At 49.4% G+C, this 22,010-nt stretch overlaps 6 protein-coding genes across 6 annotated transcripts; 3 read left to right on the forward strand and 3 right to left on the reverse strand.

Moving 5' to 3' along the window:
- Positions 1-402: 402 nt before the first annotated feature.
- C7M61_002219 (apyrase) lies at positions 403-2,934 on the forward strand (the record flags this gene model as incomplete). The annotated part of the gene is made up of 2 exons (XM_024857601.1): positions 403-2,320; positions 2,381-2,934. The coding sequence occupies 2 exons, from the start codon at positions 403-405 to the stop codon at positions 2,932-2,934; spliced, it is 2,472 nt and encodes an 823-aa protein (XP_024714100.1).
- A 106-nt stretch (positions 2,935-3,040) lies between these two features.
- On the forward strand, positions 3,041-4,546 carry C7M61_002220 (RNA-binding GTPase; the record flags this gene model as incomplete). The annotated part of the gene is made up of 1 exon (XM_024857602.1): positions 3,041-4,546. The coding sequence occupies one exon, from the start codon at positions 3,041-3,043 to the stop codon at positions 4,544-4,546; it is 1,506 nt and encodes a 501-aa protein (XP_024714101.1).
- A 690-nt stretch (positions 4,547-5,236) lies between these two features.
- C7M61_002221 (uncharacterized protein) lies at positions 5,237-6,647 on the forward strand (the record flags this gene model as incomplete). Its single annotated transcript, XM_024857603.1, has 2 exons — positions 5,237-6,518; positions 6,562-6,647. 2 exons carry the CDS (start codon positions 5,237-5,239, stop codon positions 6,645-6,647), a joined length of 1,368 nt encoding a protein of 455 aa, XP_024714102.1.
- A 49-nt stretch (positions 6,648-6,696) lies between these two features.
- On the reverse strand, positions 6,697-7,242 carry C7M61_002222 (translation machinery-associated protein 20; the record flags this gene model as incomplete). The annotated part of the gene is made up of 1 exon (XM_024857604.1): positions 6,697-7,242. One exon carries the CDS (start codon positions 7,240-7,242, stop codon positions 6,697-6,699), a length of 546 nt encoding a protein of 181 aa, XP_024714103.1.
- Positions 7,243-7,905: 663 nt separating this feature from the next.
- MPH1 (3'-5' DNA helicase) lies at positions 7,906-10,650 on the reverse strand (the record flags this gene model as incomplete). The annotated part of the gene is made up of 1 exon (XM_024857605.1): positions 7,906-10,650. One exon carries the CDS (start codon positions 10,648-10,650, stop codon positions 7,906-7,908), a length of 2,745 nt encoding a protein of 914 aa, XP_024714104.1.
- Positions 10,651-19,963: 9,313 nt separating this feature from the next.
- Positions 19,964-20,575, reverse strand: C7M61_002224 (uncharacterized protein; the record flags this gene model as incomplete). Its single annotated transcript, XM_024857606.1, has 1 exon — positions 19,964-20,575. The coding sequence occupies one exon, from the start codon at positions 20,573-20,575 to the stop codon at positions 19,964-19,966; it is 612 nt and encodes a 203-aa protein (XP_024714105.1).
- Positions 20,576-22,010: the final 1,435 nt, after the last annotated feature.

Here is a 22,010-nt window from a genome sequence, read left to right on the forward strand (position 1 = left end):
TGCGAAAAACGCATAGATAAGCGAGGCATGGAAACTTCGCTAACATGAGCTGATCCAGATCACCTGGTGTGTTCTTTCTTCGGACCGAGTTTCTTCAAATTGAACTGAAACCTTTCCATAAATGAACGGATCAGTGTATTTAGTGAAATCCGAATTTTGTTTGTCCATCGAAAGTGGCAACCGCTGCTATCTATAGCCTCACCTCATCTTGCTACCATTCAGTTAAAACCACCTTAACACGACAAATCCAAATATTCAAAACTCCTTCCGTCACTATCCATGTGAAACTCACCCATTCCACTGTTTTTCAAAAAACTAGGCCAAAATCTCTTTTCCAGTGCCACCCGATAACACCCCAACTCAGAGTCCTGTACAGTCAGCTAACAACCACATCAACACTTCATGGGCGACTACAAATACGGAATCGTCGTGGACCTGGGCCTGCTGGGACTGCGGGCACAGATCTACAGGTGGGAGGATCCCGGACATTTGAAAGATCTGGCTCTGGACGAAACCTTGAAGTCTCCACCCAAGATCGCCCAAGAACAAGGATGGAGTCATAAGATCACGCCTGGGGCGTCGACTTTTGGAGAAAAACCGGGCAAGATCTGGAAGCAGCACTACAAGAAGCTCATGAAGTTTGCCGAGGGCGTCATTCCCAAGGACAAGTGGCACGACACGCCTGTTTACGTGTTGGCGACAGCAGGTATGAGACTTTTACCTGAACAACAGCAGGAGAAGATTCTTTCTGAGACGTGTAAGGCGCTTCAAAAGCACACGGACTTCAAGATCGGCTCGTGTTCGGAGCATGTGCAAGTGATCGACGGCGCCACAGAGGGCATTTACGGCTGGTTGGCCTTGAACTACCTCATGGGCAAATTCGACAACTACGATCTTCAGGCCCAGGACCACGAGCTGGTGGGGTTCATGGACATGGGCGGCGCTTCTACACAAGTGGCGTTTGTGCCTACCCAGGACGAGATCGCCAAGCACGACGAGGACTTGTTCAAGGTGATTCTACGCAACCAGAACGGCGATCTTCAGAACTGGAGGGTGTTCACGGGCACGTGGCTCGGGTTTGGCGCCAACCAGGCCAGGAAGCGTCATTTGGACAATTTGATCTCGCTTCTTTTGTCGTCGAATGTGAAGTATTCGGGGAATAAGGTGAACGATCCATGTTTGCCCAGTGGCGCCGAGATTCCAGATTACACATACAACAACAAGAAGTACACGATCAAAGGCACGGGCAACTACGAGGTGTGTCTCAAGGAAATCTACCCTTTGCTTATGAAGCATATGCCGTGTACGGAGGAGCCCTGTCTTTTCAACGGCATGCATGCGCCAAAGATGAACTTTGAAAAGGACAAGTTTGTGGGCGTGTCCGAATACTGGTACACGGCTAACGACATTTTCCACAGTGGCGGTGAATACAACTTCCACAGCTTCAACGACAAGGTGAGGGAATACTGTGAGAGCAGCTGGGACACTATTCTCTCCAACTCCAAGAACGGTGAGTACCTGAACTTGAAGGAGCCTTTCTTGCTTGACGCCTGTTTCAAGGCATCCTGGGTGATCAATGTCTTGCACGAAGGTTTTGGTCTTCCTCGTTTAGGATTGGAGGTTGATCCTCAGGACGATAAAGAAACTAGCGAGATGAAGGAGGTTCAGGGAATCCATGTGCCCTTCAAATCAGCCGACTCCATTGAAGGAGAAGAGCTTTCGTGGACATTGGGTAAGGCTCTTCTCGTGGCGTCGTCTCAGGTGGACTACAAGAAAGGCGCTGAACCCGTTGGCATTACAGGAAGCGCCATGTCTTTGAAGACGGGCTTCGACAGCGACGTCGACGGCATCCACTCGTCCGCCCTCTTCTATTTATTCTTCTTCTTGCTACTTGTCGCATTCGGCTTCATGGGAAGGAAACTTGGATACCTGAAAGCGGCCAAGAAGTTCATACCTACTCGTGTTCCTGGACCAGTGACTCGTGTACTCACAGCTGCCAGAAATAAGAGTCCACCAGAACTCCAGCGCTACTTCAACTCAGCGCTTAGCTACATCAAGCTTCAGGAACAAGAGGACATTAACATTGACTTGGAAGGCGGCAGACATTTTAGCTCTTCGTCGCCAGTGCCTAGTGATGGTTCCTCCTTGAGGACCAGATCCACGATCAACTTGGGCGATTTGGACGAGGCACCACATCAGGTTGAGTTTTTCAACAAACCATTCATGAACCCCAAAAAGGGCCCAATTTATGGTCACCGCAATGAGAGCAGAGACTCGATTCACCGTGTGTCCAGTCTTGGATCCATGAAGGGCAGGCCAGGTTAGTGCGCACTTTGTTTTGCAGCCATTCCCAGCCACCACAAACATCACTTCTTATCAGAAACTGCTTTGATGAACTTTTATAGACTATTTTTGCTTGGAACTTTGGCCATTGCCTTGCCGGTTGGGAGTTTCAAGGCTCAGGAGATTACAAGGCTGACGCCTGTGATTGTGCCAGAAGCCACTAAGGAGGTCGCTGTACAGAAACAGTCGGTGTCAAGGATGGACACGGCGTGGGCGTCTTTCATTCGCAACGCCAAGACGGCGAAAAGCGTGTTGAAGGCTGAGATGAAGGAGCTTTTCGTGGAGAAACCAAAGGCCATGGTTCAGGGATTAATCGATGAAGCGACTGCCGACCAAAGCACCATCAGAGTCGCCGGTGAGTTCGATCCCTACGATTCAGAGAGTGAAAGTGAGGACGAAGAATCCGATCTGGACTCTGATGAGGAGGAACCGCTCGTTACCACGCGCAAGTCACAACCATCCTACCTCAAAGCGAACATGAGAGACTTCTCGTACCAGCCATACGTCCGCGCCCGGCCACCGCCACCCAGGCTGATATATGACAAGAGGCTTCTCTACAAAAAAAGAGAATTGCTTTATGAAAAATTATAGATTTGGACCAAGCCGGAGACACAGTTGTAGCGGAGCCTGCAGTACCTGATGGCATCGCACTGATATGGTGGAAAAAAAAACCAACCTCATCACTTCCCTATCAGCCATGAGAGTCAAGAAGCCAACGTCCAAAAGGACGACCACTCGTATGAGAGAGGGTATTAAGAAAAAGGCTGCTGCCCAGCGCCGAAAGAACAAGAAGTTGGCCAAAAAGGACGTTACTTGGAAGTCCAGAGCTAACAAGGATCCAGGTATCCCTGCCAGTTTCCCATACAAGGAGGAGATCATCAACGAGCTAGAACAAAACAGGCTTGCGGAGAAGGAGAGAAGAGAGCAGCTCAAATTGAAGAGACAACAGGCACGTGAAGCCGCTTTGGCCAGAGGTGAGGAAGTTGAAGAAGCCATGGATGAGGATGAGGATCCTGAGGAAGAGGGTGGTCTTTCTGCATTGATGGAGTCTGCCCAGCAGGCCGCTCGTGAGTACGACGGAGAAGACTCCGACGGCATGGTGGACTCTGACGAGGACGTGGAGTACGAATTGTCCGACACCGAAGACAAGTCTGATATCGAGAAGTCCAGAAAGGCCTACGACAAGATCTTCAAGGCTGTGGTGGAGGCCTCCGATGTTATTCTCTACGTTTTGGACGCCAGAGACCCCGAGGCCACGAGGCTGAGGAAGGTCGAGCAGGCCGTTTTGCAGAGCGGAGGAAAACGTCTTATCTTCATTTTGAACAAGGTCGATCTTGTGCCCACCAACGTCTTGTCCCAGTGGGTCAGCTTCTTGAAGACCTTCTTCCCCACCGTGCCTGTCAAGGCCTCCCCTGGTGCCACCGGTGCCAACATGTACAATAAGAACCTCTCGAGTGCATTGACGTCCAAGCACCTCATGGAAGCCCTCAAGAGCTACGCCACGAAATCCAACTTGAAGAGATCCATCGTTGTGGGTGTGATTGGCTACCCCAACGTCGGTAAGTCCTCGATCATCAATGCATTGACGAATAGACACGGAAACCTGAAGGCCTGTCCTGTGGGCAACATGCCTGGCGTTACCACCACCATGAGAGAGGTGAAGATCGACAACAAACTCAAGATTTTGGACTCTCCCGGTATTGTGTTCCCTGACGAGGTTTCGCTGAAAAAGGCTTCCCAGGAGGCCAAGCTTGCATTGCTTTCTGCCGTGACGCCGAAGAACATCAGAGATCCTGCTGGTGTGGTGGAGGTTTTGCTCAAGCGTTTGTCGAAGGACAACGCCATGGCGGACGCTCTCAAAGCCTACTACCAGATTCCAGCATTACCATCGAGCGACTTGAAGGAGTTCACCAAGCAGTTCTTGATCCATGTGGCCAGGGCCAGAGGAAGATTGACCAAGGGCGGTGTTCCACACATTGAGTCGGCGGCTCTTAACGTTTTGAATGACTGGAGGGACGGCAGAATCACAGGCTGGACTTTGCCTAACGCCTCCAAAGCACACAAGGAGAGTGAAGGACCTAAGAGTGCCGCTAGAGGCGACAGAGAGCCTGCCAAGGTTGAGCAGACCACTGTTGTTACTGAGTGGGCCAAGGAGTTTGATCTTGACGGTTTGCTTGGAGACAACTTTGGTCTTGACAGCTGAGGAAGCTGGAGATATTGTACGATGAGGTTAACTATGATTGATGAGGCTGGCAGATGCGATAGGGCGGCTGGCTTTGACTGAGGGTTTTGGCTCGACGGTCACATACTAATGCATTCTTTACATACTGATATGGCGTCGCTAGGACTGCCACAATGCTACATTTCCACATGGGATGAACGAGGAGGTGTAAGTTGTAGTTACCTGGGAAGTGGGCAGATGTAATCGAGATACTGTTTTAAAAGAAAGAGATAAATTCAATGCTATTCCTGTGAATTGCCGTTTGACGCTATTGGTGTGAATTCCCGGATTAGGGTGGTAGCTGAAAAACTCACTGACCCCAGATTTCGCAGCCATTTATTGAACCACTATATTCATGAGAACACACTAACATCACAATTTCACATTTTCTAGGTAATAGAGCCATATTATTGAAAAACCAAACGCTTAATATGAATGTTTTGAACATATTATTGGAAAGCTTTTTCAAGTCAATCTAAACGGTGAACCTAGGGCACCTTATCTCATCACTAAATTCGCGTCTCTACTACTCATCCTAATCATTAAACAAACACACTAGACCCGATCTACACCAGCCCGATCGCTATTCCACAACAAGATCCTACCACTTTACCCTCACCAAATCACATCTTTCAATAACCACCAAAACCCAATCCCATCCTTACTCATGACATGGTGAACATCCAAGATCGGATCGAGTTGGATGGCGCCTACGGAACCATACGATGGATTGGCCACCTTCCCCAGTGGGGTCCAGCGACTTTGGCGTATGGAATTGAGTGGGACGATCCTCAAAGAGGGAAAAACAGCGGCTCTGTCGGAGACACTTTCTACTTTTCAGTCAAGGTGCCTCTCAGTGGGTCTTTCGTCAAGGCAAGCAATAAGAAACTACGTTTGGGCAGGGCGTTTGTAGATGCTCTTTGGGAGACGTACTGTGGAGAGGAGAACGTGACGGCGTTAGGGCAGGAGATCGTGTTTGGCCTGAAGACGGTTGAGTCGTTAGGTTTTGAGGAACTCAATAAAAGAAGGGGAAAGCTCGAGACGCTCGAGTCAATTACGCTTGAGAAACAGGCCGTGGCATTTTGCGGGGATTTGAGTGATCTTCCCGAACTCAGCGGGGTGAAGTATCTTGATTTGAGCTACAACTTGTTGGTGGATGTGGAGGAGGTGATGAAGATTTTGGTGAAAATGCCACTGCTTGAATCATTGAACGTCAACGGTAACGTTTTCACAGTTTTTGGAAAGGGACGGTTGGCTGTGGACACTGTTTCTGCAGCTTCGTGTGGAATGGACGAGGCCAGGCTAGACCAGTTTCTTGTGCTGTTTCCGAAACTACGAAAGTTGTGCGTTGCAGGCAACGATTTAGCTTCTGTTCCTGAAACCGCCCTCCAACACGTCGATCTGCTTGACTTGTCCTTCAATCGGCTCCAGGGTATACCTATCATACCATGCAGAGAGCTCATTCTTGCCAATAATGCCATCGAGACGCTTCCACAAATGACCCTACCAACAAAGGTGTTGGACCTTCGAGAGAACAAAACCAGCGATTGGGCCCAGGTGGAGCTGATATCAACGGTCTTTCCCGAGCTAGAGGAACTCCGAATCGATGGGTGCTCCTTGTTTGAGAATATGGAGGTAGAGGAAATGACGACCCAGCTCATCGGAAGACTTCGATGTCTGACCGCAGGAAGGGGAATTAAAAAGCTCAATGGAAGCACCTTGCTGGACGACGAAATCCGAAGCTCTGAGATCTACCTAGTGTCTTTGATTCAAAAGGGCACAGTGGTCCTGAGCACCAGGATGTCCGAACTCCAAGAAAAGTACAACATTCACCAAAGCGACGCAGCTCAAGCTCATGGCTCTAAGGGCCACTACGTCATAACTGTCAAAGGACCACAAGGAACACTCTTTTCCAGAACCTTTCTCCCGTCCAACTCAGTTCTACGCCTCAAAGGTATCATTACAAAACACACTAGCGTGCCCGTACACCGGTTCAGTCTTTACTATTATCCGAACGACGCCCTCCACGGTTCCAAGACGTACTTGGACGACGATGTGGCCACTTTGGCCAGCGCTGGACTAGAGAACCAGCATCACGTTTTTTACGAACCACTCCCTCTATAACTCCTGGCTTACACGCTGGCGTCAAAGTGCCACAAGCCGTCTCCCAAATAATGCAACAATTCAATACCCACGCCCTTGTTCTTGGACTTGATGTCGTCGGTGCTCATGGTCAACTTTCCAATCGCCAAAGCAGAATCCTTACCCTCGGCGTAAATGGTGACGATAGTGCCTTCTTCGAGATTCTCCTCGGGCAATTTGGCACCGGCTGAAGTCAAACCTGGACACATGACGTTGGCACCAGACATGACGAATTTAATAGCACCTCTGTCAACCTGGACTCTGGGGAACAATTCAGGGTATTTGTGGACCACCTTCAAGTGGGGGACCAAATCGTCGAAATGCTGGAACAAGACGATCTCGTCGTCAACAGAGTAACACTGGATCTTGTGTTCACATTTGATCAAGATCACTTGCGACTTCTTGGGGATGATGTCGTCGATAACCGGCTCGACCTTCTCAAAGTGGTTAACAAAATTGGACTTGAGTCCTCTTTGAACAGAGGACTTGATGTTGGAACGCGAATGGACCTCCTCCTTGCCGAATTTCTTGAACATTAAAGTAGGTGGTGGTAGGATTCTTCAGTCTCCGATCGGTTTGAGCTCTTCGCTACCTCGGTATATACAGGACATTTCAAAAGATCCTACTCTACGGCATTCAAAGTCTACTGTCAGGGCCAATAATTACAATGCCGCCACCTTCTGTCGACGTCACCGCACTCAAAGATAGCCCTGGGCTTGCTATGGCCCCTTACGCGATGCAGAACTAGCCTGCTTCGGTATCCAGCTCAAGATGCAATTTTGAAAACGTTGCATCGAGCGAGGCACAAGGCGTCTACTCGACCTCGTAGGCCTAAATGTGTGTTGTTGATCGTTTTACCTGAATAATTGGACTCAATTACACAGACAAAAGCGGGAGTGGCCCTCGATGAGGTGACATCCGAGATAAAACATTCCAAAAATTCCCCTGACGGTCACGACACAAGGAAGGACCACCAGGGAGCTGTCAGGTATAGTTTTCAACCAGCAAAAACATGATCTCGGACGAATCCTCACTGATACACGTAATGCCCCTGCATAAAGATAAAGAACAAGAACTTCTCGGTGGGAGGATCCTGGGTGCTTATATACTCGCGCCGCTTAGGCCGGGTAATATTTTGCGGGTCGTGCATGCACAATAATGGCTGCAAAATGGCTACAACTGGTATGTGGAACGGTGGATCAGTCAAAGTCAACGAAATCTGGAAGTTCGTGACTTACTGATGATGCAGATTGATAGGTATGTATGAGTGTCTTGCTTTCTTTGTCCGAAAGCTTGGACATGAATGCTTTGGAATGCAATAAATTAGTAGTAGTGGTGCTGTGCCGTATGCTATCACAAGCTGGGGAGTCTTGTGGATCGTAAATGTTGTCAAGATCTGAGGCATTCACAGGTGTGTAGTACGACATGTAAAGGTCACAGTTTTGTTCGGATGTAAGGATGCCTTCTTGATTCTGGAAGTCGTTGGGGTATAAAGCCTCTTGAGAAGGTTTTAGCTGCGTGTTCATGGAACTGGTGCGTTCGGCAAGTGCTAGAATTTCATCGTCATCGTCATCAAAGTCGAAATCATCGTCTGATACACGGGCTTCCACTGGAGTGTTTTCTTTACCGGTAGCTGGGGACTCCGGTAACTTCAGGCTTTGAGCAGCTTTCAACTGGTTGATGACATTAGGAGGGCGTTTCTTGACTCCCAAGCTTGTCCCTAGCAGTTTGGTGGCTTGCTTCGGGGGAAGCCCAGGAACTGTTTCTAGAGTGGGTTGCTTCAGTTTCTTCACGGAGGGAGGAGGCACAACGGGTGAAGATGAGACTTTCTGAAAGCTTGACTCATTAGACTTGGCAAGGATATCATCTGAGATAAGCTCATCCTCGGATTCCTCCACTTTCTGTCTCTTTTTGGAGGGTCCCTCAGGATTCTTGAGCATGTCGCTCACGGATTGAAAGCCTGTTTCGACGTCATCAGGCATGAAAAAGCGCTTCTCTATTTTCTTCGGCTTCGCTTTCGACTTGCCTTTTTTAGTGCCGCTCATGTACTTCATGGCAATCTTGATAATCTCATCCTCATCATCTTCATTCTTGATCTGGACATTTTCGTCTGGGATCTCGATGAACTGCTCGTTCACGACAGGATTAAAACGGTGAGGTATGATGCGTCGTTGGTCATGCAAGTTGATCATGTTTCCATTCATGATGTGCTGCTGGATATACTCGTATCCGCCCATGGCCTTGTCAAACTTGGTCTCCTCATTTCCAGCGAATAAAAGAAGCACTTTACCATCTCTGTTTCTGCCTGTTCTACCCATCCTTTGGATATTTTTGATAGGCGAGGATGTCGAATCGTAGCACACAATTAGATCAACCTCACCAATATCAAGACCCTCTTCACCGATGGAAGTGGCAACAAGAATGTTATATTCGCCGGCCTTGAATTTGCGAATAAGCTCTTTCTGGACCTTCTGATTCATACCAGTCATCTGGGCTTCCTCTGAAGAGGTCGGTCTTTCTGAGGAGCTTGGCGGCTGTGGTTCAACATCCTTCTTTTTGCCTTTTTTCCCTTTGGCGGCGAACTTTTCCTCATCGAATTTTTCCCTCTCCTTGGCTTGACCAATAAAGATATGTGGTTTCAAAGCGGAGTCACGCTGCTCGATAGCTCTGACTATATCGAGGGCCAGTTCTCTGAACTCGGTGAAGATAATCACACGAGAGTCTTGATTCGAGGTGTTCTGAAAAAATGACTCAAGTTCAGAAATGACGATTTCAAGCTTTGGATGCCCGAGAAACTGCTTATCAGCCACGCTTCTCTCACAAAAGTCCACCAACTTCTTGATGCTTTCGTGGAAGTAGAATTTTGCAGCCATGTTGTTCTTAGACTTCTTGCTGTTGAACTTGGTGGTGAACTCAGTGTACTTCTCTTTGAAGTAAGCGTAAAAAGACCGAATTCCATAAATGTTCAACCGCCGGAGCCCCTGCCCCACGACGGCTAGAAGCTGGAGTATGAAGAAATTCAGCCATTTGAGGCCCTCCGGAATCAGGCGGTTCATCACAATCTTCTTCTGAGCGGTCATGGCAGTGAAGGCATTGATGTAGGCGGGATCACGCACATCGTAGATGTTTCTCTGGTTGGCCTGCTCGAGAATGGGCTTCACTGCCTCCGTAAGCAAATCCACAGCATGGCGGATCTCTTCCGACTGGCCGACGGTGACCCGATCAATGAGTTTCCGCTTGAGGTACTTGTAAATGTCGATGCTTTTTTCTGTCCGGACCTCGATTTTCGAAACCAGGAGGTTATCCACGATCTCCTGGACACCTTCGACGTCAGATGCTGGCGTGGCTGTCAAGGCCAAAACACGGTACGCCTTATTGAAGCGATCTAGAAACTTCACCACGTTGTTGTATGCGTAATTGCCCTTGGCTCTGTGGGCCTCGTCGATGACCAAAAGCACCACGGACTTCGGATCGACTATCCCGGTAGCTAGATCGTTTTCCACAACCTGAGGAGTCGTGAAAAACACCTGTTTCTCTTCCCAAATGGCGGCTCTGTTGCGACGCGTCTTATCGAGCAAAATCGCCACCTTCTCCGGCGGAATACCCGTGATTCCACAACACGCCTTGATCTGCTGAGCCACCAAAGGTTTAGTAGGAGCCATAAATATCACCTTGGCCTCGGGAAACCACCGTAGAAAATTCAACATCACCGTGCTTGCAATAAACGTCTTTCCTAGACCCGTCGGTAGCGCCACCACGATATTGTGAAAGAAGGACCGATACACAATGTTGTACTGGTAATCACGAATCGGCAAGTTTGTCGGGTATATATAGGTAGCCAAGGCCACAGCGTCTATTTTATGGTGACAGGGACCATCTTTCTTTTTCGACGACGTCTCCACCTGGAATATCCCCACATCTAGATCATCGTCTAGTGAGTCCATAGTAGTTGATAGAGGCGCGCCAGAAACATCAACACTTGATACTACTCATGGAGGACGAGGTGTATGGAGAACTCGCCACTGCGGTACGGAGGTTGAAGCAGCCGCTTGCGGATTTGACGAAATTGCACGAGCAGTTTGTTTTGGATAACATGAGTGGGATTAATAATGTGAAGAGTGTGAGAGACTTCAGGAAGGGTCTCGAAAAGGCTGTGGAGAAGCAGAATGAGGCAGAGAAGGCCAGGAGGGAGTGATCCCTCAATTATTTAAGATTTGATGAATTGGCTGGTTTTGTGGCGCTGGAGACGCGTTGGGCTTTTGTTTGGTGGTGATCGTGATGGTGATGTGAATGCTGTGAAATGTGTGAATCGACGCGTGGGCCGTACTGATCTGAGGTGCTAAGAGAGGTTGAAAGTGGGGAGTGGGGTCTGAAGACTCACTCAACCCTGGATTGACGGTGTTACATGGTTTAAAAGCGGCTTTTGAATTGTTTTTTTGATGGAGGCGGTTATTTGGCTGCTAAACTTGAATGAGGGCTTGATACAGATCAAGGCCAGGGAGGATACGGTTACAGATGCATTAGAAGCCTCAGGTTCTAGAAAAACACTTATTACAATGCTTAAAACTGGCGCTTTGAGCTCCATTGCATTGGAGGTGAACCATATCGCCAAACAGCCTTACCACCCATTGTGCTACAAACACTACCATCCCATTGAACAGCCAATGCGGTCGAATTACGCAAATAACGGAGCGCTGTTATGCCCTAAGAACCCTCGCCAAAGAAGCATCTGCCGTGTGCCACAATTCAACACATCACCCGGGAACGGACCCCACACAACTGCCCATAATGAGCCCCGCCTCCTAGGCAGCTTTAGACGGCTGATCAGCGGCTGATTGGCAGCAGGAGGCAGAAGAATAGAAGCCCAGATAAAGTGGGCTAATCTCCCCATCGTCAGATAAGGCACCATCGGGATGCTCCGACTACGTATGGGAGCACATAATACAAGAGTATGTTTCACCTATACTAACCCAGACAGCAATTGTTCTTGGAAATTTCCGTGACGCTGTCATTGTAGACTGACCAATTTCACCTTGGGTCCCGGTTGTACTACCAACGCAGTGGCCTGTCTATCATCTCGTACGACAAACATGGCCTTCTATTAAAAAACCCCACGTTGTTTACCCGTTGAAAGCACGACGCATCAAGGACTCGACGCATTTTGACATCGTCAAAACCACCGATGAGCCAGTTCCTCTGCTTCTACATATACGCGATGGATCGACGATTCTGATCGGCGATGCTCCGAAAGGAGAGATATTTTCGAAAATCAACGCAGCCATTAGCGCAGCGCCTAAAGCGGAACAACTCACAACCTGTTCCATTTCAGATCCTCGGGATATTTTTTTGAAAAATTACGCCTGGTTTGAAAACAAAGGGTGTCATTGAGCAGGGCTCATTTGCCAAACCGTAGTTTTACTGCGGCAACGTAACAGAGGATTCGCGGGGACATATCGGGCCCGAGGCAAATGCAACGCAGGGTTCACAACAATAAGGGTTGTTCCGAGTTATTTTTCAAAGAATTGGAGGGATTTTCAGGTCACGTCGGAGAAATAAGATCTGGACTTGAAATTGATCCGAAGGAGACGAACCCAACACCGTGCCCAACAACGTGCAAGTAAAATAATCCAATGGCGGTTCAAGGATACCCAGATTGGGCTGCCTTACGATTGGATCAAATGGTGGGACTACGAACCAATGGTACAACTCTTGGATCCCGAAACAGCACACAAATCAACATTCCCTTTCCCCTCTCCAAACGTGCTTTCGGGATTCTTCCTTCTTTCTTACGTTACCCCAAATCGTCCCATTATCCCCCTGCCTTGGCTGCAAACAAACAGCCTCCGTAACTGTCTGTTCTGCAGTTTCTCGGAAACACTCCGAAAAAAAACTCGGAGATGGAGGGGGGCCAAAAATAGGCCGCCCGATTGGGTAACCCGCCCGCACCGGTCGAAAAAGGCCATCAATTCCGCCCTTCGTCTTTTGATTTCAATTTCTTCATTATCAACTGAAGCTCTTCCTGTTCTGTGCTGGCTTTCCGTGTCCTTTCTGGGTGTTTCTCCTTTTGCAACATCGTCCATGTAATAGGGTGCATTTACGGTGCACACGCAGCCGAGCAGAGTTGGCGCATATACTGGTAAAAAACGTCGGCTCACCAAGAAAACGCCTCACAGGCCGAGGGTGCCGGTACCTTTGAGGGAATAGATTTTGAAGGAAAAGGAAGAAGCTGAAGGTGAAGAAAACGGTAAAGCTGAGGTTGTGTTTACCGGTCTGCCGTTTTGAGGAGAAATTACGGCCGACTGGTTGCCGCTTTACTTTTTTTTTTTTCTTTTAGCAGAGGGGTAATCGTTGATGGCTTGAGGTGATCTGCTCGGCTACCCAAAAAACAGATACGGTAAGGTTCCGTGAGGCTTGTCCTAGTTATTATTATCTGGGTAGGTCGGTGCTGAGGTTGGGGAATTTTCGCTTCCCGGTGTGGCCTGCCGTTCTGAGCGCTCATTTTAGTTTTTCCGGGACGCTGCAATGGGTGCGACATTTCTCCCCCGATGGGGAAACCTCCCCGAAACATCCGTACACCACTAGTCTACCCCAGCTTCTAGTCCCACTTCTGGACCATTATTTCAACCGCCATACATGGCACCCGATCCGCTGTGCATTCACACGTATACGCCTACGGGGTAAATTTCAGTGCTGAGGATTTGCCCGTGCTCAAGCAAAAAAATGATTCTCTGCGCCTGCTTGACATGTTTTGAAATAGACCCAGAATGTGGGGTAGAGAACGAGTTTTAGTCATAATGGCAGTGTCCTGGCCAGCAATTACCCCTTCGTCAAAATAAGGTTATACTTCGACGCAGATGGTGTTAAGTCACTATACGTGCACTTTTTTTTGGGAATTTTTCAAAAATAGCTGGCTCCGATCCATCGTGTGCAAGTATCATGACAAATGCTATTAAGCGCAACAGTGGGCGTGATTTATGGACTTTTTTTCAAAGCCTCTCTACAAATCGGCTCAGCCGGCACCGTTGAAACCGCTTTGAGGCGGGCAGGCGCTTGATGGACTTTGAGGCCGAATAAGCGATTCAGCATGCGAACATATGAAGGAACCCATTTGCAGCCATCTGAAAACACGAAGGGAAGCAAGAGGTGGATCACTCACATCAGTGGCAAATATAGAAACAAGGCGGGAAGAAAGATCGTCTGGGATCGTCCTGGAAGGTTCGGAAATCCCACATTCCTTATCAGCGTCAGACGATCCCTGTTCGTGAACATGTCCGCTTTTGTGCTACCGCTTGTTTGACCTTCCAAATTGGTACTAGTTCTTGTCAGCCAGGTGCATTTGACCGTCTCCATCCACTACAATGCTGGAGAGCTCGGCATCCTTATTCTTGATAAGCTTCCCCGACACCAAGGAGCTGCCAAGTGCTGGGTGCCAATGTCTTGTCGAGGCTAGTTTATTGTTAGCGGAAGCCGAGCCAGAACAGTTGCGTTTTCCGAGGCTGAGTTTGGGGGTTTTGCTGTTGAGGTACTTCGCTTAAAGGATATTTTATGGGAAGCTTCATTTATTTTTTTATTCCTGTGATTCATCAACAAACATAGTCCTTATCCCCGAGAGGGTTCAAGGTGAGATGTTTAAACACCTGCATACACCCCACTGGATGCGGCGTTTTGTTGCCGCACACAAATGCGGCGCAGCCGCGAGTGAAGCCTAAATCCACTATACAATGAGCGCTTCTGTCCTGCAGACAGCTTTGTCAACCTCCCCGGGCCCAGGCCCTCTCGACAATCCCGCTGTTCGAGGTACCTTTTTCAGGGGAGAATCCGGATTTGCGAATATATTGTTGTTGAAGATTCGGATCGGTGGAAAGCGCTTGTTGATTCGGGCCTGGCGATTTTCGCCTTCCGAGAATAGAAACATTAAGCCTCCGGATATATTCAGTGGCTAGTGCCCCCGCGGAAAAATCCGGGGACGTGAGTTTCAGCGTCCAGCGTGGGGGACGAATTCCAGAAACATGTACCCCGGGTTTTGGGTGAAATTCGCTCGGTGTTAGAGGCTGAGAGAGCAATAAAATTTTCACAGCCGTGCCACGAAATGGCCTTAGATTGCGCTTAACGGCGGCTTTGGATCAATGGAATATGGTGCAATTTCAGATTGCAAAATAAAGTTACACGATGGACTGAAATTACGACCACGAGCAGAACATGCTGGAATTGCCGGGGCGCATGCCTTAGACAGTTGATGTGGAAAACCTCACAGGTACAAGGCACCAGCAATACAGATGACGCTAAGTTTCGTCTAGGTTTTGTGGAAACTTCACTTCTAGCAGTATCGCATCGCACGATGACTATTTGGCTGCGCAACTGGTAAAAAGAGAGCGGTCCAGGTGACATGGAAATTCGACTAATTGGCTTGCTGGGATTCTGGAATTCGGCCAGTCCCCTTTTCCCTCCCTTTTGCAGAATTCAAAATTAGCTCAAATTTCAATACTGACAGGCAGACCTGTTTGCCCATTTTGCAGCCGAGCTTAGTCTATTTTGGTTGCTCTGCCAGGGGTTGCTCTAGATCGCGTGGACCTTTTAGCCGCCACAGTGAGGAAGCAAGGTCGCCAGGGTCTCGGAGAAGAGATTGGAAGTTCCACGAGATTTCGATGTTGCTCTGGCGATACGATCCATTTGCACCCATTGGGCTGCAGGAGTGGGAAGTTAAAGCCAAAGGTTAGTGAGCGAGAGGAGAAGAGAGACGGTGAATCAATTGAAGAGAATACAGATGCCTCTGGAGCCGGTTCAATTGAGGTGATGTTGATTTTTTCGGCTCATCAAAAAATACTATTCACCAGTATCACCCCAACACTTGATCCCCAGATTGCACCCTGTACGGCTGTTCTCCAAGTCGACGTCACCGTCACCCTACAATTCAACCTTGCTTTCAACCCTTTCAGCTGAAATGGTGCCTTGCTACGGGTCGAAGTCGACCGCCTTCCACGCATCGAGAGTCCGGAAAAATACACCGCTCAGCGGCAAAAGCTAAAGCTTCAAAGTATGAATAATGACTTCATCAAAAGAGTCGCCCAAGTCTACACAAAGCAGTTTCCCCCTCCAGCATCCTGAGATTCCACAAAACCAGCCAATTACAAACTAACCATACATCAGTCCAATTGCCGCTTCACAGATGCGAAATCGCTTATGTCGTGAAGTGGCCGCACAGCTGTCTGGCTTCAGCGTCTCCCTGTTGTATGAGTAATCTGGACAGGGTTCTGGCTGGAGAGTAGGGGACCTTTTGTGGACCATTGCGGTTCTGCTTTTGGGGTTTGCCGCCAGTGGCTGCAAATGAGCACTGGCTCTTCCCCTCCTTTGACTTCGACCTGGAGTGGTACAGAAGGGCCTGAAGGGGTGGGTTTATGCTACTGTGGTGATGTTACAATCAATGCTTTGGTCCAATGCGGTTCCATGAAAAGCTTTAAAGTTTTAATCTAGAAGCTTCCAATCTTCAAATTGACTTCCAAACCTTACGCCCTATCGCCGAGTCAGACCCTGGACATCATAACCATTGACTGGCTCGTTATTGGCTCCGGACGTTCCCGGACCCGAGGATGTTTCGGGAAGTGTGATTATGCGGAGCGCGCCTAATCAGGAAAGCATGGTCCGGTGCTACTGCACACAGCGCCAAAAGCCCTATACTGACGTCTGCAGCGCGTGCGGCGCCTCCACCGAAGCGAAGGTCCAGCATGCTGTTCACTCCCCATAGTGAAGACCCACTGTGCCATTCGGAATTAGCCCGTGCAAGAGGGAGACCGTCATTGTCAGCTAAAACCTTATTTTGATGGATCTGTGCAGCACGTGACCCCATAAGGAGATATCTCCGTATTGGGCGCTCCCCCCATCTGACCCCAGCACCCATCCATCCGATTCCCTTGATCCTACTAGACGATTAAGGTACCCCAACCCCATAACTCCGCAAAGCAACACGTCTCGGCGGGCCGTGTGTCTTGTATGGGTTTTCTTTTTGAGGAGTCATTCGCCGTGTGACTCCGGCCCGCTTGCTGAAAAAGAAAACCAAGCGGAGTCAAGTGTTACACGGCCCGCTGACGCACGATACTTTTGGTTGCAAAGAGGTGTTCTGACCGCTCAGGGGGGCTTGCTGGCGGCGGCATAAGAGAAGAATATTGGTGTCGGGGAAGTTTCGAAATGGCTTTGCGTGGATGTGGGACCTGGTGGGTGGTTGTTTCTTTATGGTAGTATTGCTGGGCGGGCGGAGATGGAATAAGACCGGCAAGAGGTGGCTGGTGGCAGGTTGGAGGTGGTCTTTTGCAGCGGTTGCGTAGTCCTGCCATGTAGTAATTTGGGGTAGCCTTCCTAGTCCTGGTTGTCAATTGAGAAGATGTGTTGACGACCGGGGTCTAGGGTCAATTGGAAGGGTCAATTGGGGGGCCCATCTACTGATATGTTTGAAGAGTGTCCTGACGACTGTGTCGATGGCATGTACTTGTGGCTAGTGAACCTACTGCCCTCAGAGAATTGAGCATTCAATGGTACTTGGTCCAACTCAACAATGTACCGTTTGCTTCATTCTAGATGACTCAATGCGGTCATTTTGTTGGCTACTCTCCAATTTGAACCTCTTTACTTCAAATCACTCAGTATCGGGGTCATTCAGTCCACCGATCTCTTAGTGAACTGATGGTACTTCCTGGCACTGATCCAGAATTTCCTGCTCACGACTCATTCTACATTGCTTCATTCTCTGGAAATCTTCATTCAGTGGCATTTTTATCATCATCAGCCCATCAAGCTTATTGCACTCCAGCTCCTCCTACCCATCTACTGCCATTCACCTTGTCTCCACCACTCCACATACTGATCTCCATCCCATCCAATGATACCTACAAATTCCACTCGCCCTTGACTAACAAAACCACCCCTTCCACATCAACAACCTAGCCCTCCTTCCTACCAAAGCCGAAAGTCTCATGTACCACCAATTTGCAGCCAATTGTACCAGCCTCATCCCCCACACTCCATTTACCCATGATCCCCCAAGCAATTTCAATCCCCCAATCGTCAGCATCCCCCACGCTCCCACCACATGCCACCGCATTACCCCGGAATAAGATCACCCTCCCACATTGCGCTCCATGTATATCAAAAAATACTTCATCCTCCGATCGACAAAACACATGCTATCGCTGGTATCGGCGCGCCATGTGAAAAGTGGGTTAAAGATAGCCTGCACACAGACACCAGCCTCGCCCTACCCACCCCCCGGGGAACACCGGTATCCGCAAGGGCGGCTATAACAAACGAACTACCACAAAAAAGAACAAGGCCCTGGGCGGGAGCCGTGGCACGGGCACAATGGCACCAGCCGGTCTATGTGTATTTAGACGCCGCATCGTGTCCCGCGGGTGCTTCGGGATCCAGACCGTGTGGTTGCAAAAACCACCGACCCGGGCGTCCACGGGGTGGCACGATGAAAGAGGGAAAATGAAAAACACGCTTGATTAGGGAAATGGTAGCGTTCAGGGGGGCCTAGAAGGGATTGGAATTTAGGGATTGGAATCTAGGGGACTAGATTTTTTGACTGGATGAAGGGGGTTTAATGGGTTATGGTATTGTGGCTCGGAATGGAGCCACTAGGGTAGATTCAGGTTCCCACGTTCTGGTGGATATGGATGGGGTGTTGAATGGGCTGGATGTGATGGATGGTGGATTGGAATTGTTGTGGAATGCTCTGGAATGGCGAATTGACCCTGGGGGTGGTGTGGTTCGATTTTTCTTTTATTTTTCTTTTTTATTTGGTTTCTGAAAAACTCTGAAACACCGTATGGGCCATTTTCCACGCCACAAGCAGCTATAGCCTCCCAGAGCTCTCAATCTAGCTCAATTCCTCTACTTCAAGCATATGAGCCGTTTTTGGTGTTTTCGTCTATCCCTAAAACCCACCACACTCATCAAACCACCATCCCTCTTATCCAACCAATAACCAGCCCACACATCCCCCAAACGTCAAAAAACCCTAACAACCCCTCCAAATGACTCTCCAATTTTTCACCTTCCTATTCCACCGAAATCCAGCCGCCTTCTCCCCGAAACACGTCCTCGAGCTTCTCCCCTCCATCAACACCCCTCCATCAACACCGTCTCCTTTCCACCAACGCCATTTCTTCACAATCGGCGCCGTGCCTTACTCTACAATTGCCCCTCGATTTTTCCACCTCTTTCCTCGCCCTTTTCTTCTCCTCCCGCCTCTTGTAGTGCACCCGTATATGTAAACCGTACGTCTTGGCTCCAAGACAAACGTCGTACGATGCACCTAATATCCAGCCAAGTCGGACACGTCAGATTTATGCGTTGTGGGGGTACAGTTACGGAGATCTACATTAAGAGAATTGAGTCCATAGCATACGTTTGGGGACTTTTACGTGTGGGAATGTACGATTGGGTTTGACGATGGGTGCAAATGAGGCGATATGAAATGCAATTGGGGCGATCTATGAATTGAGGAATGGAGGATTTAAGGTGGAACCGGCAAATACGGCGTTTTCGTAAATAGAGTGATTCTGCTTCGATTGGCTTTGGATCCCGGGATAGCCTATTGTTGCTGACATGGTGATACAGCCAATGGCTCCAAAGAGAAGTAACACCCACCCGATTGGCTATATTCGAGAATGGCGATATTGACGGATAGAAAGAAAGCCGATTCAGAGTTTGATTTTAAAAATCCACTTTCTTAAAATTTCCATCGTTTTCTTTCATTTCCTTTCATCATGGCCTCGATGCACAGCGTCGTATAGTCCCTGCCAATGCTTCGGTGCCTATATTCCAGTTATGATCCCTGGACACTCACATGCCACGATGACCACATTGAAAGCAAACGCTGGAGATTGGCTTGAAATTCGGTGTTTTTCGGTTCCTTCTGGATTCGGTCTAGATTGTGTAGCTTACCGGGTAAAAGGCACACGAGAATGACGAGCAACCAGGGATCGTCATTTCTAAAATAGATTTGGTTTTCCACTGCAATCCGGTTATCCCAGGCTCCCAGGGCACACCGTGAAATATCACCTCATCATCATCTTCAGTAGTTCTCTTCATCAAGGTACTTATAGTCTACGTCAAATGCACATGCCTACACCAGATTTCATGACCATGACCCACGATGGGTCCCCAATATATTATTAATGATGCTTTGGCCGAGGAATCAACCCCCAGCGCATGCTGTATGCTCTACTTTTGTATAATGTCTTCTGACGCTATCCCCAGACCTCACAAGCACAGAGGGTCCAAGAAATCGTAGTCAAACAGAATCCCGTTCACAAACTCCCGCGAGTTGACAATGTAGTTGAACTTGACCGCCTTCTTGGTCCCGGAACCGGCCGGGACAACGGGTGCAAACTCGCTGGGACGTCTCTTGAGCGCAGGCTTGAGGCCAAAATGGCACTCGTCGTCGTCGTCATCGTCAACATTATCCTGCTCAGAAACAGACGAAGCCACCAGTGACTCGTCGTCGAAATTCATCAGACTGGCTCCCAGCTGCACAGAGGAAACCAGCTCAGCGTCGCTGTCCATGGAGAAGTCAAGTTTGCTCAAGTGAGGAGTCAAGGAAGCCTGGGGCTCCGGCTCCACCTCGAGGATGTACTTGGGCCCATAGAGCCATGTGATGTCGTGGGACTTGTCCCAGTTGATTTCGGCCGGTGCCACTTCGTCTAGACCACAGAGGTCCTTGTACCAGCGGCGCCAGGTGATGTTTTCTAGTCTTTTGGAGTTGGAGGAAGGAATGGCCAACAGGATGTCGTCGAGGGCTGTTTTCACAGCGATGGAGTTGTTTTGCCTCCAGCAAGTGTAGAGGTGCTGCTCCGGAATGGGTCGTTTGGACATGTAATCAATGTTTTCGGTCAGCCGGGGGGGCTGGGCGGAGGAAGCAGTCGTCCATGGATGCAAAGATATGAAGTTTTGGTGTTTTTGTGGTAAAGGTAGTTTTTAGATGGCAGTGGGAATGTGGAAAGCCGGTTGCATTTATACATGTGCCCAGTTTCCAGGCAGCGAATTTCACAGCTGCAAGAGGCATGCATTGAAGCTGCTGCGGCGGATTGCAGCGCCGGTCCTGCATGCCCCAGAGAGGTTGCGTCGCAGCAGAGTGGAAATGCAACCCATGCAACCCGGGGTATGGGAGGAGGCCCACTGCATGAGATATGTACCTCGGGTTTTGGACGCTTTCACGTTGCGGAGCAACGGGCCAATCTCATTATTGCAATTGCGAGTGGCCAATTTGTCCTTTGATCCGTGGGCGCAAAATCCACCTTTATATCGTAGCATTGATTCATGGGGTACGGGCAAATTACTAAATCTGGCCCGTTAGTGGCTGGTGTACGGGTGTTCGTCTCGCCACTAGCGCTTCCCGCGGAGTTGGCGTTGTTTAGTGCAACAGCGGTGAGCCTGCCGGTGGACCGTCAATGTGCACCATGCGCTGCCGCGGAGCACTGCGTGCAGTCCGTGCATGGCGGCGTCTCTCTCACCGTCGGGTGAGAGTCGCTCGCAGTCTCCTGCTGTCTGGAAAAACAGGCTGCGGAGGAAGCTGGGCAAATGTCGCGCTGCCTCCCACCAAGAGTTTTTCCGAACCTGCCGGTGCCGCGACATTCCATGGAACATCTCCAGACCATGCTTTCTGACATCAGCAGCAACCAAGATCCATCTGAAACAGCCCCTTACTAATCAAAAAAAACCTTTCCACACCATCAACTTCCCAAACTAATTCAAATGCTCTTTCTCTCTTCGCCTCACGCGTAAGAGCCCCACCGTGCGGAGAACCCCCGCCTTGAAACCTACGGCCACGTCTTATCGGCCCGCTGAGGGGTGTGATGTCACCGGCTACCTTGGAAAATAGGCGTCACGTGCATGGCATACCAACCTTATTCCCCCAATCTCGAGCCTCGGCAGTCATTCACAGCACACTAAGTGCCTTCAAGGTTGCATTTTGAGGCACCGTAATTGGAGCCGCACGTGACCAACCTTCCACTGCGGTCAGCGTCCTGCAGACAGGCACGCGGAGGCTGTATGGAAGCTGGGGAACATGCGTGAACACCTAAAAGTGTGATAAACCCGTCTCCTAAAAGGGTCACTGACCCGTGGTCACATAGTGAGTCAGAGGAGGGGCAGCCTTGACAGTGCCTTCTTTGGGCTTAGGAACCTAATTCGCCACATTTGGCGATTAGTGTTTGGGACTTATCGAAACTGGGTTCCAGCGTCATTTGCAGCCATTCCAGTGACCAACCCCAATTCAACATTCCCGACTCAGATCTTATCGATCCAACGC

This window comes from Candidozyma pseudohaemuli (assembly GCF_003013735.1).
Source record: "Candidozyma pseudohaemuli strain B12108 chromosome Unknown scaffold00004, whole genome shotgun sequence".
In the NCBI taxonomy this organism is placed as follows: Eukaryota; Fungi; Ascomycota; class Pichiomycetes; order Serinales; family Metschnikowiaceae; genus Candidozyma; species Candidozyma pseudohaemuli.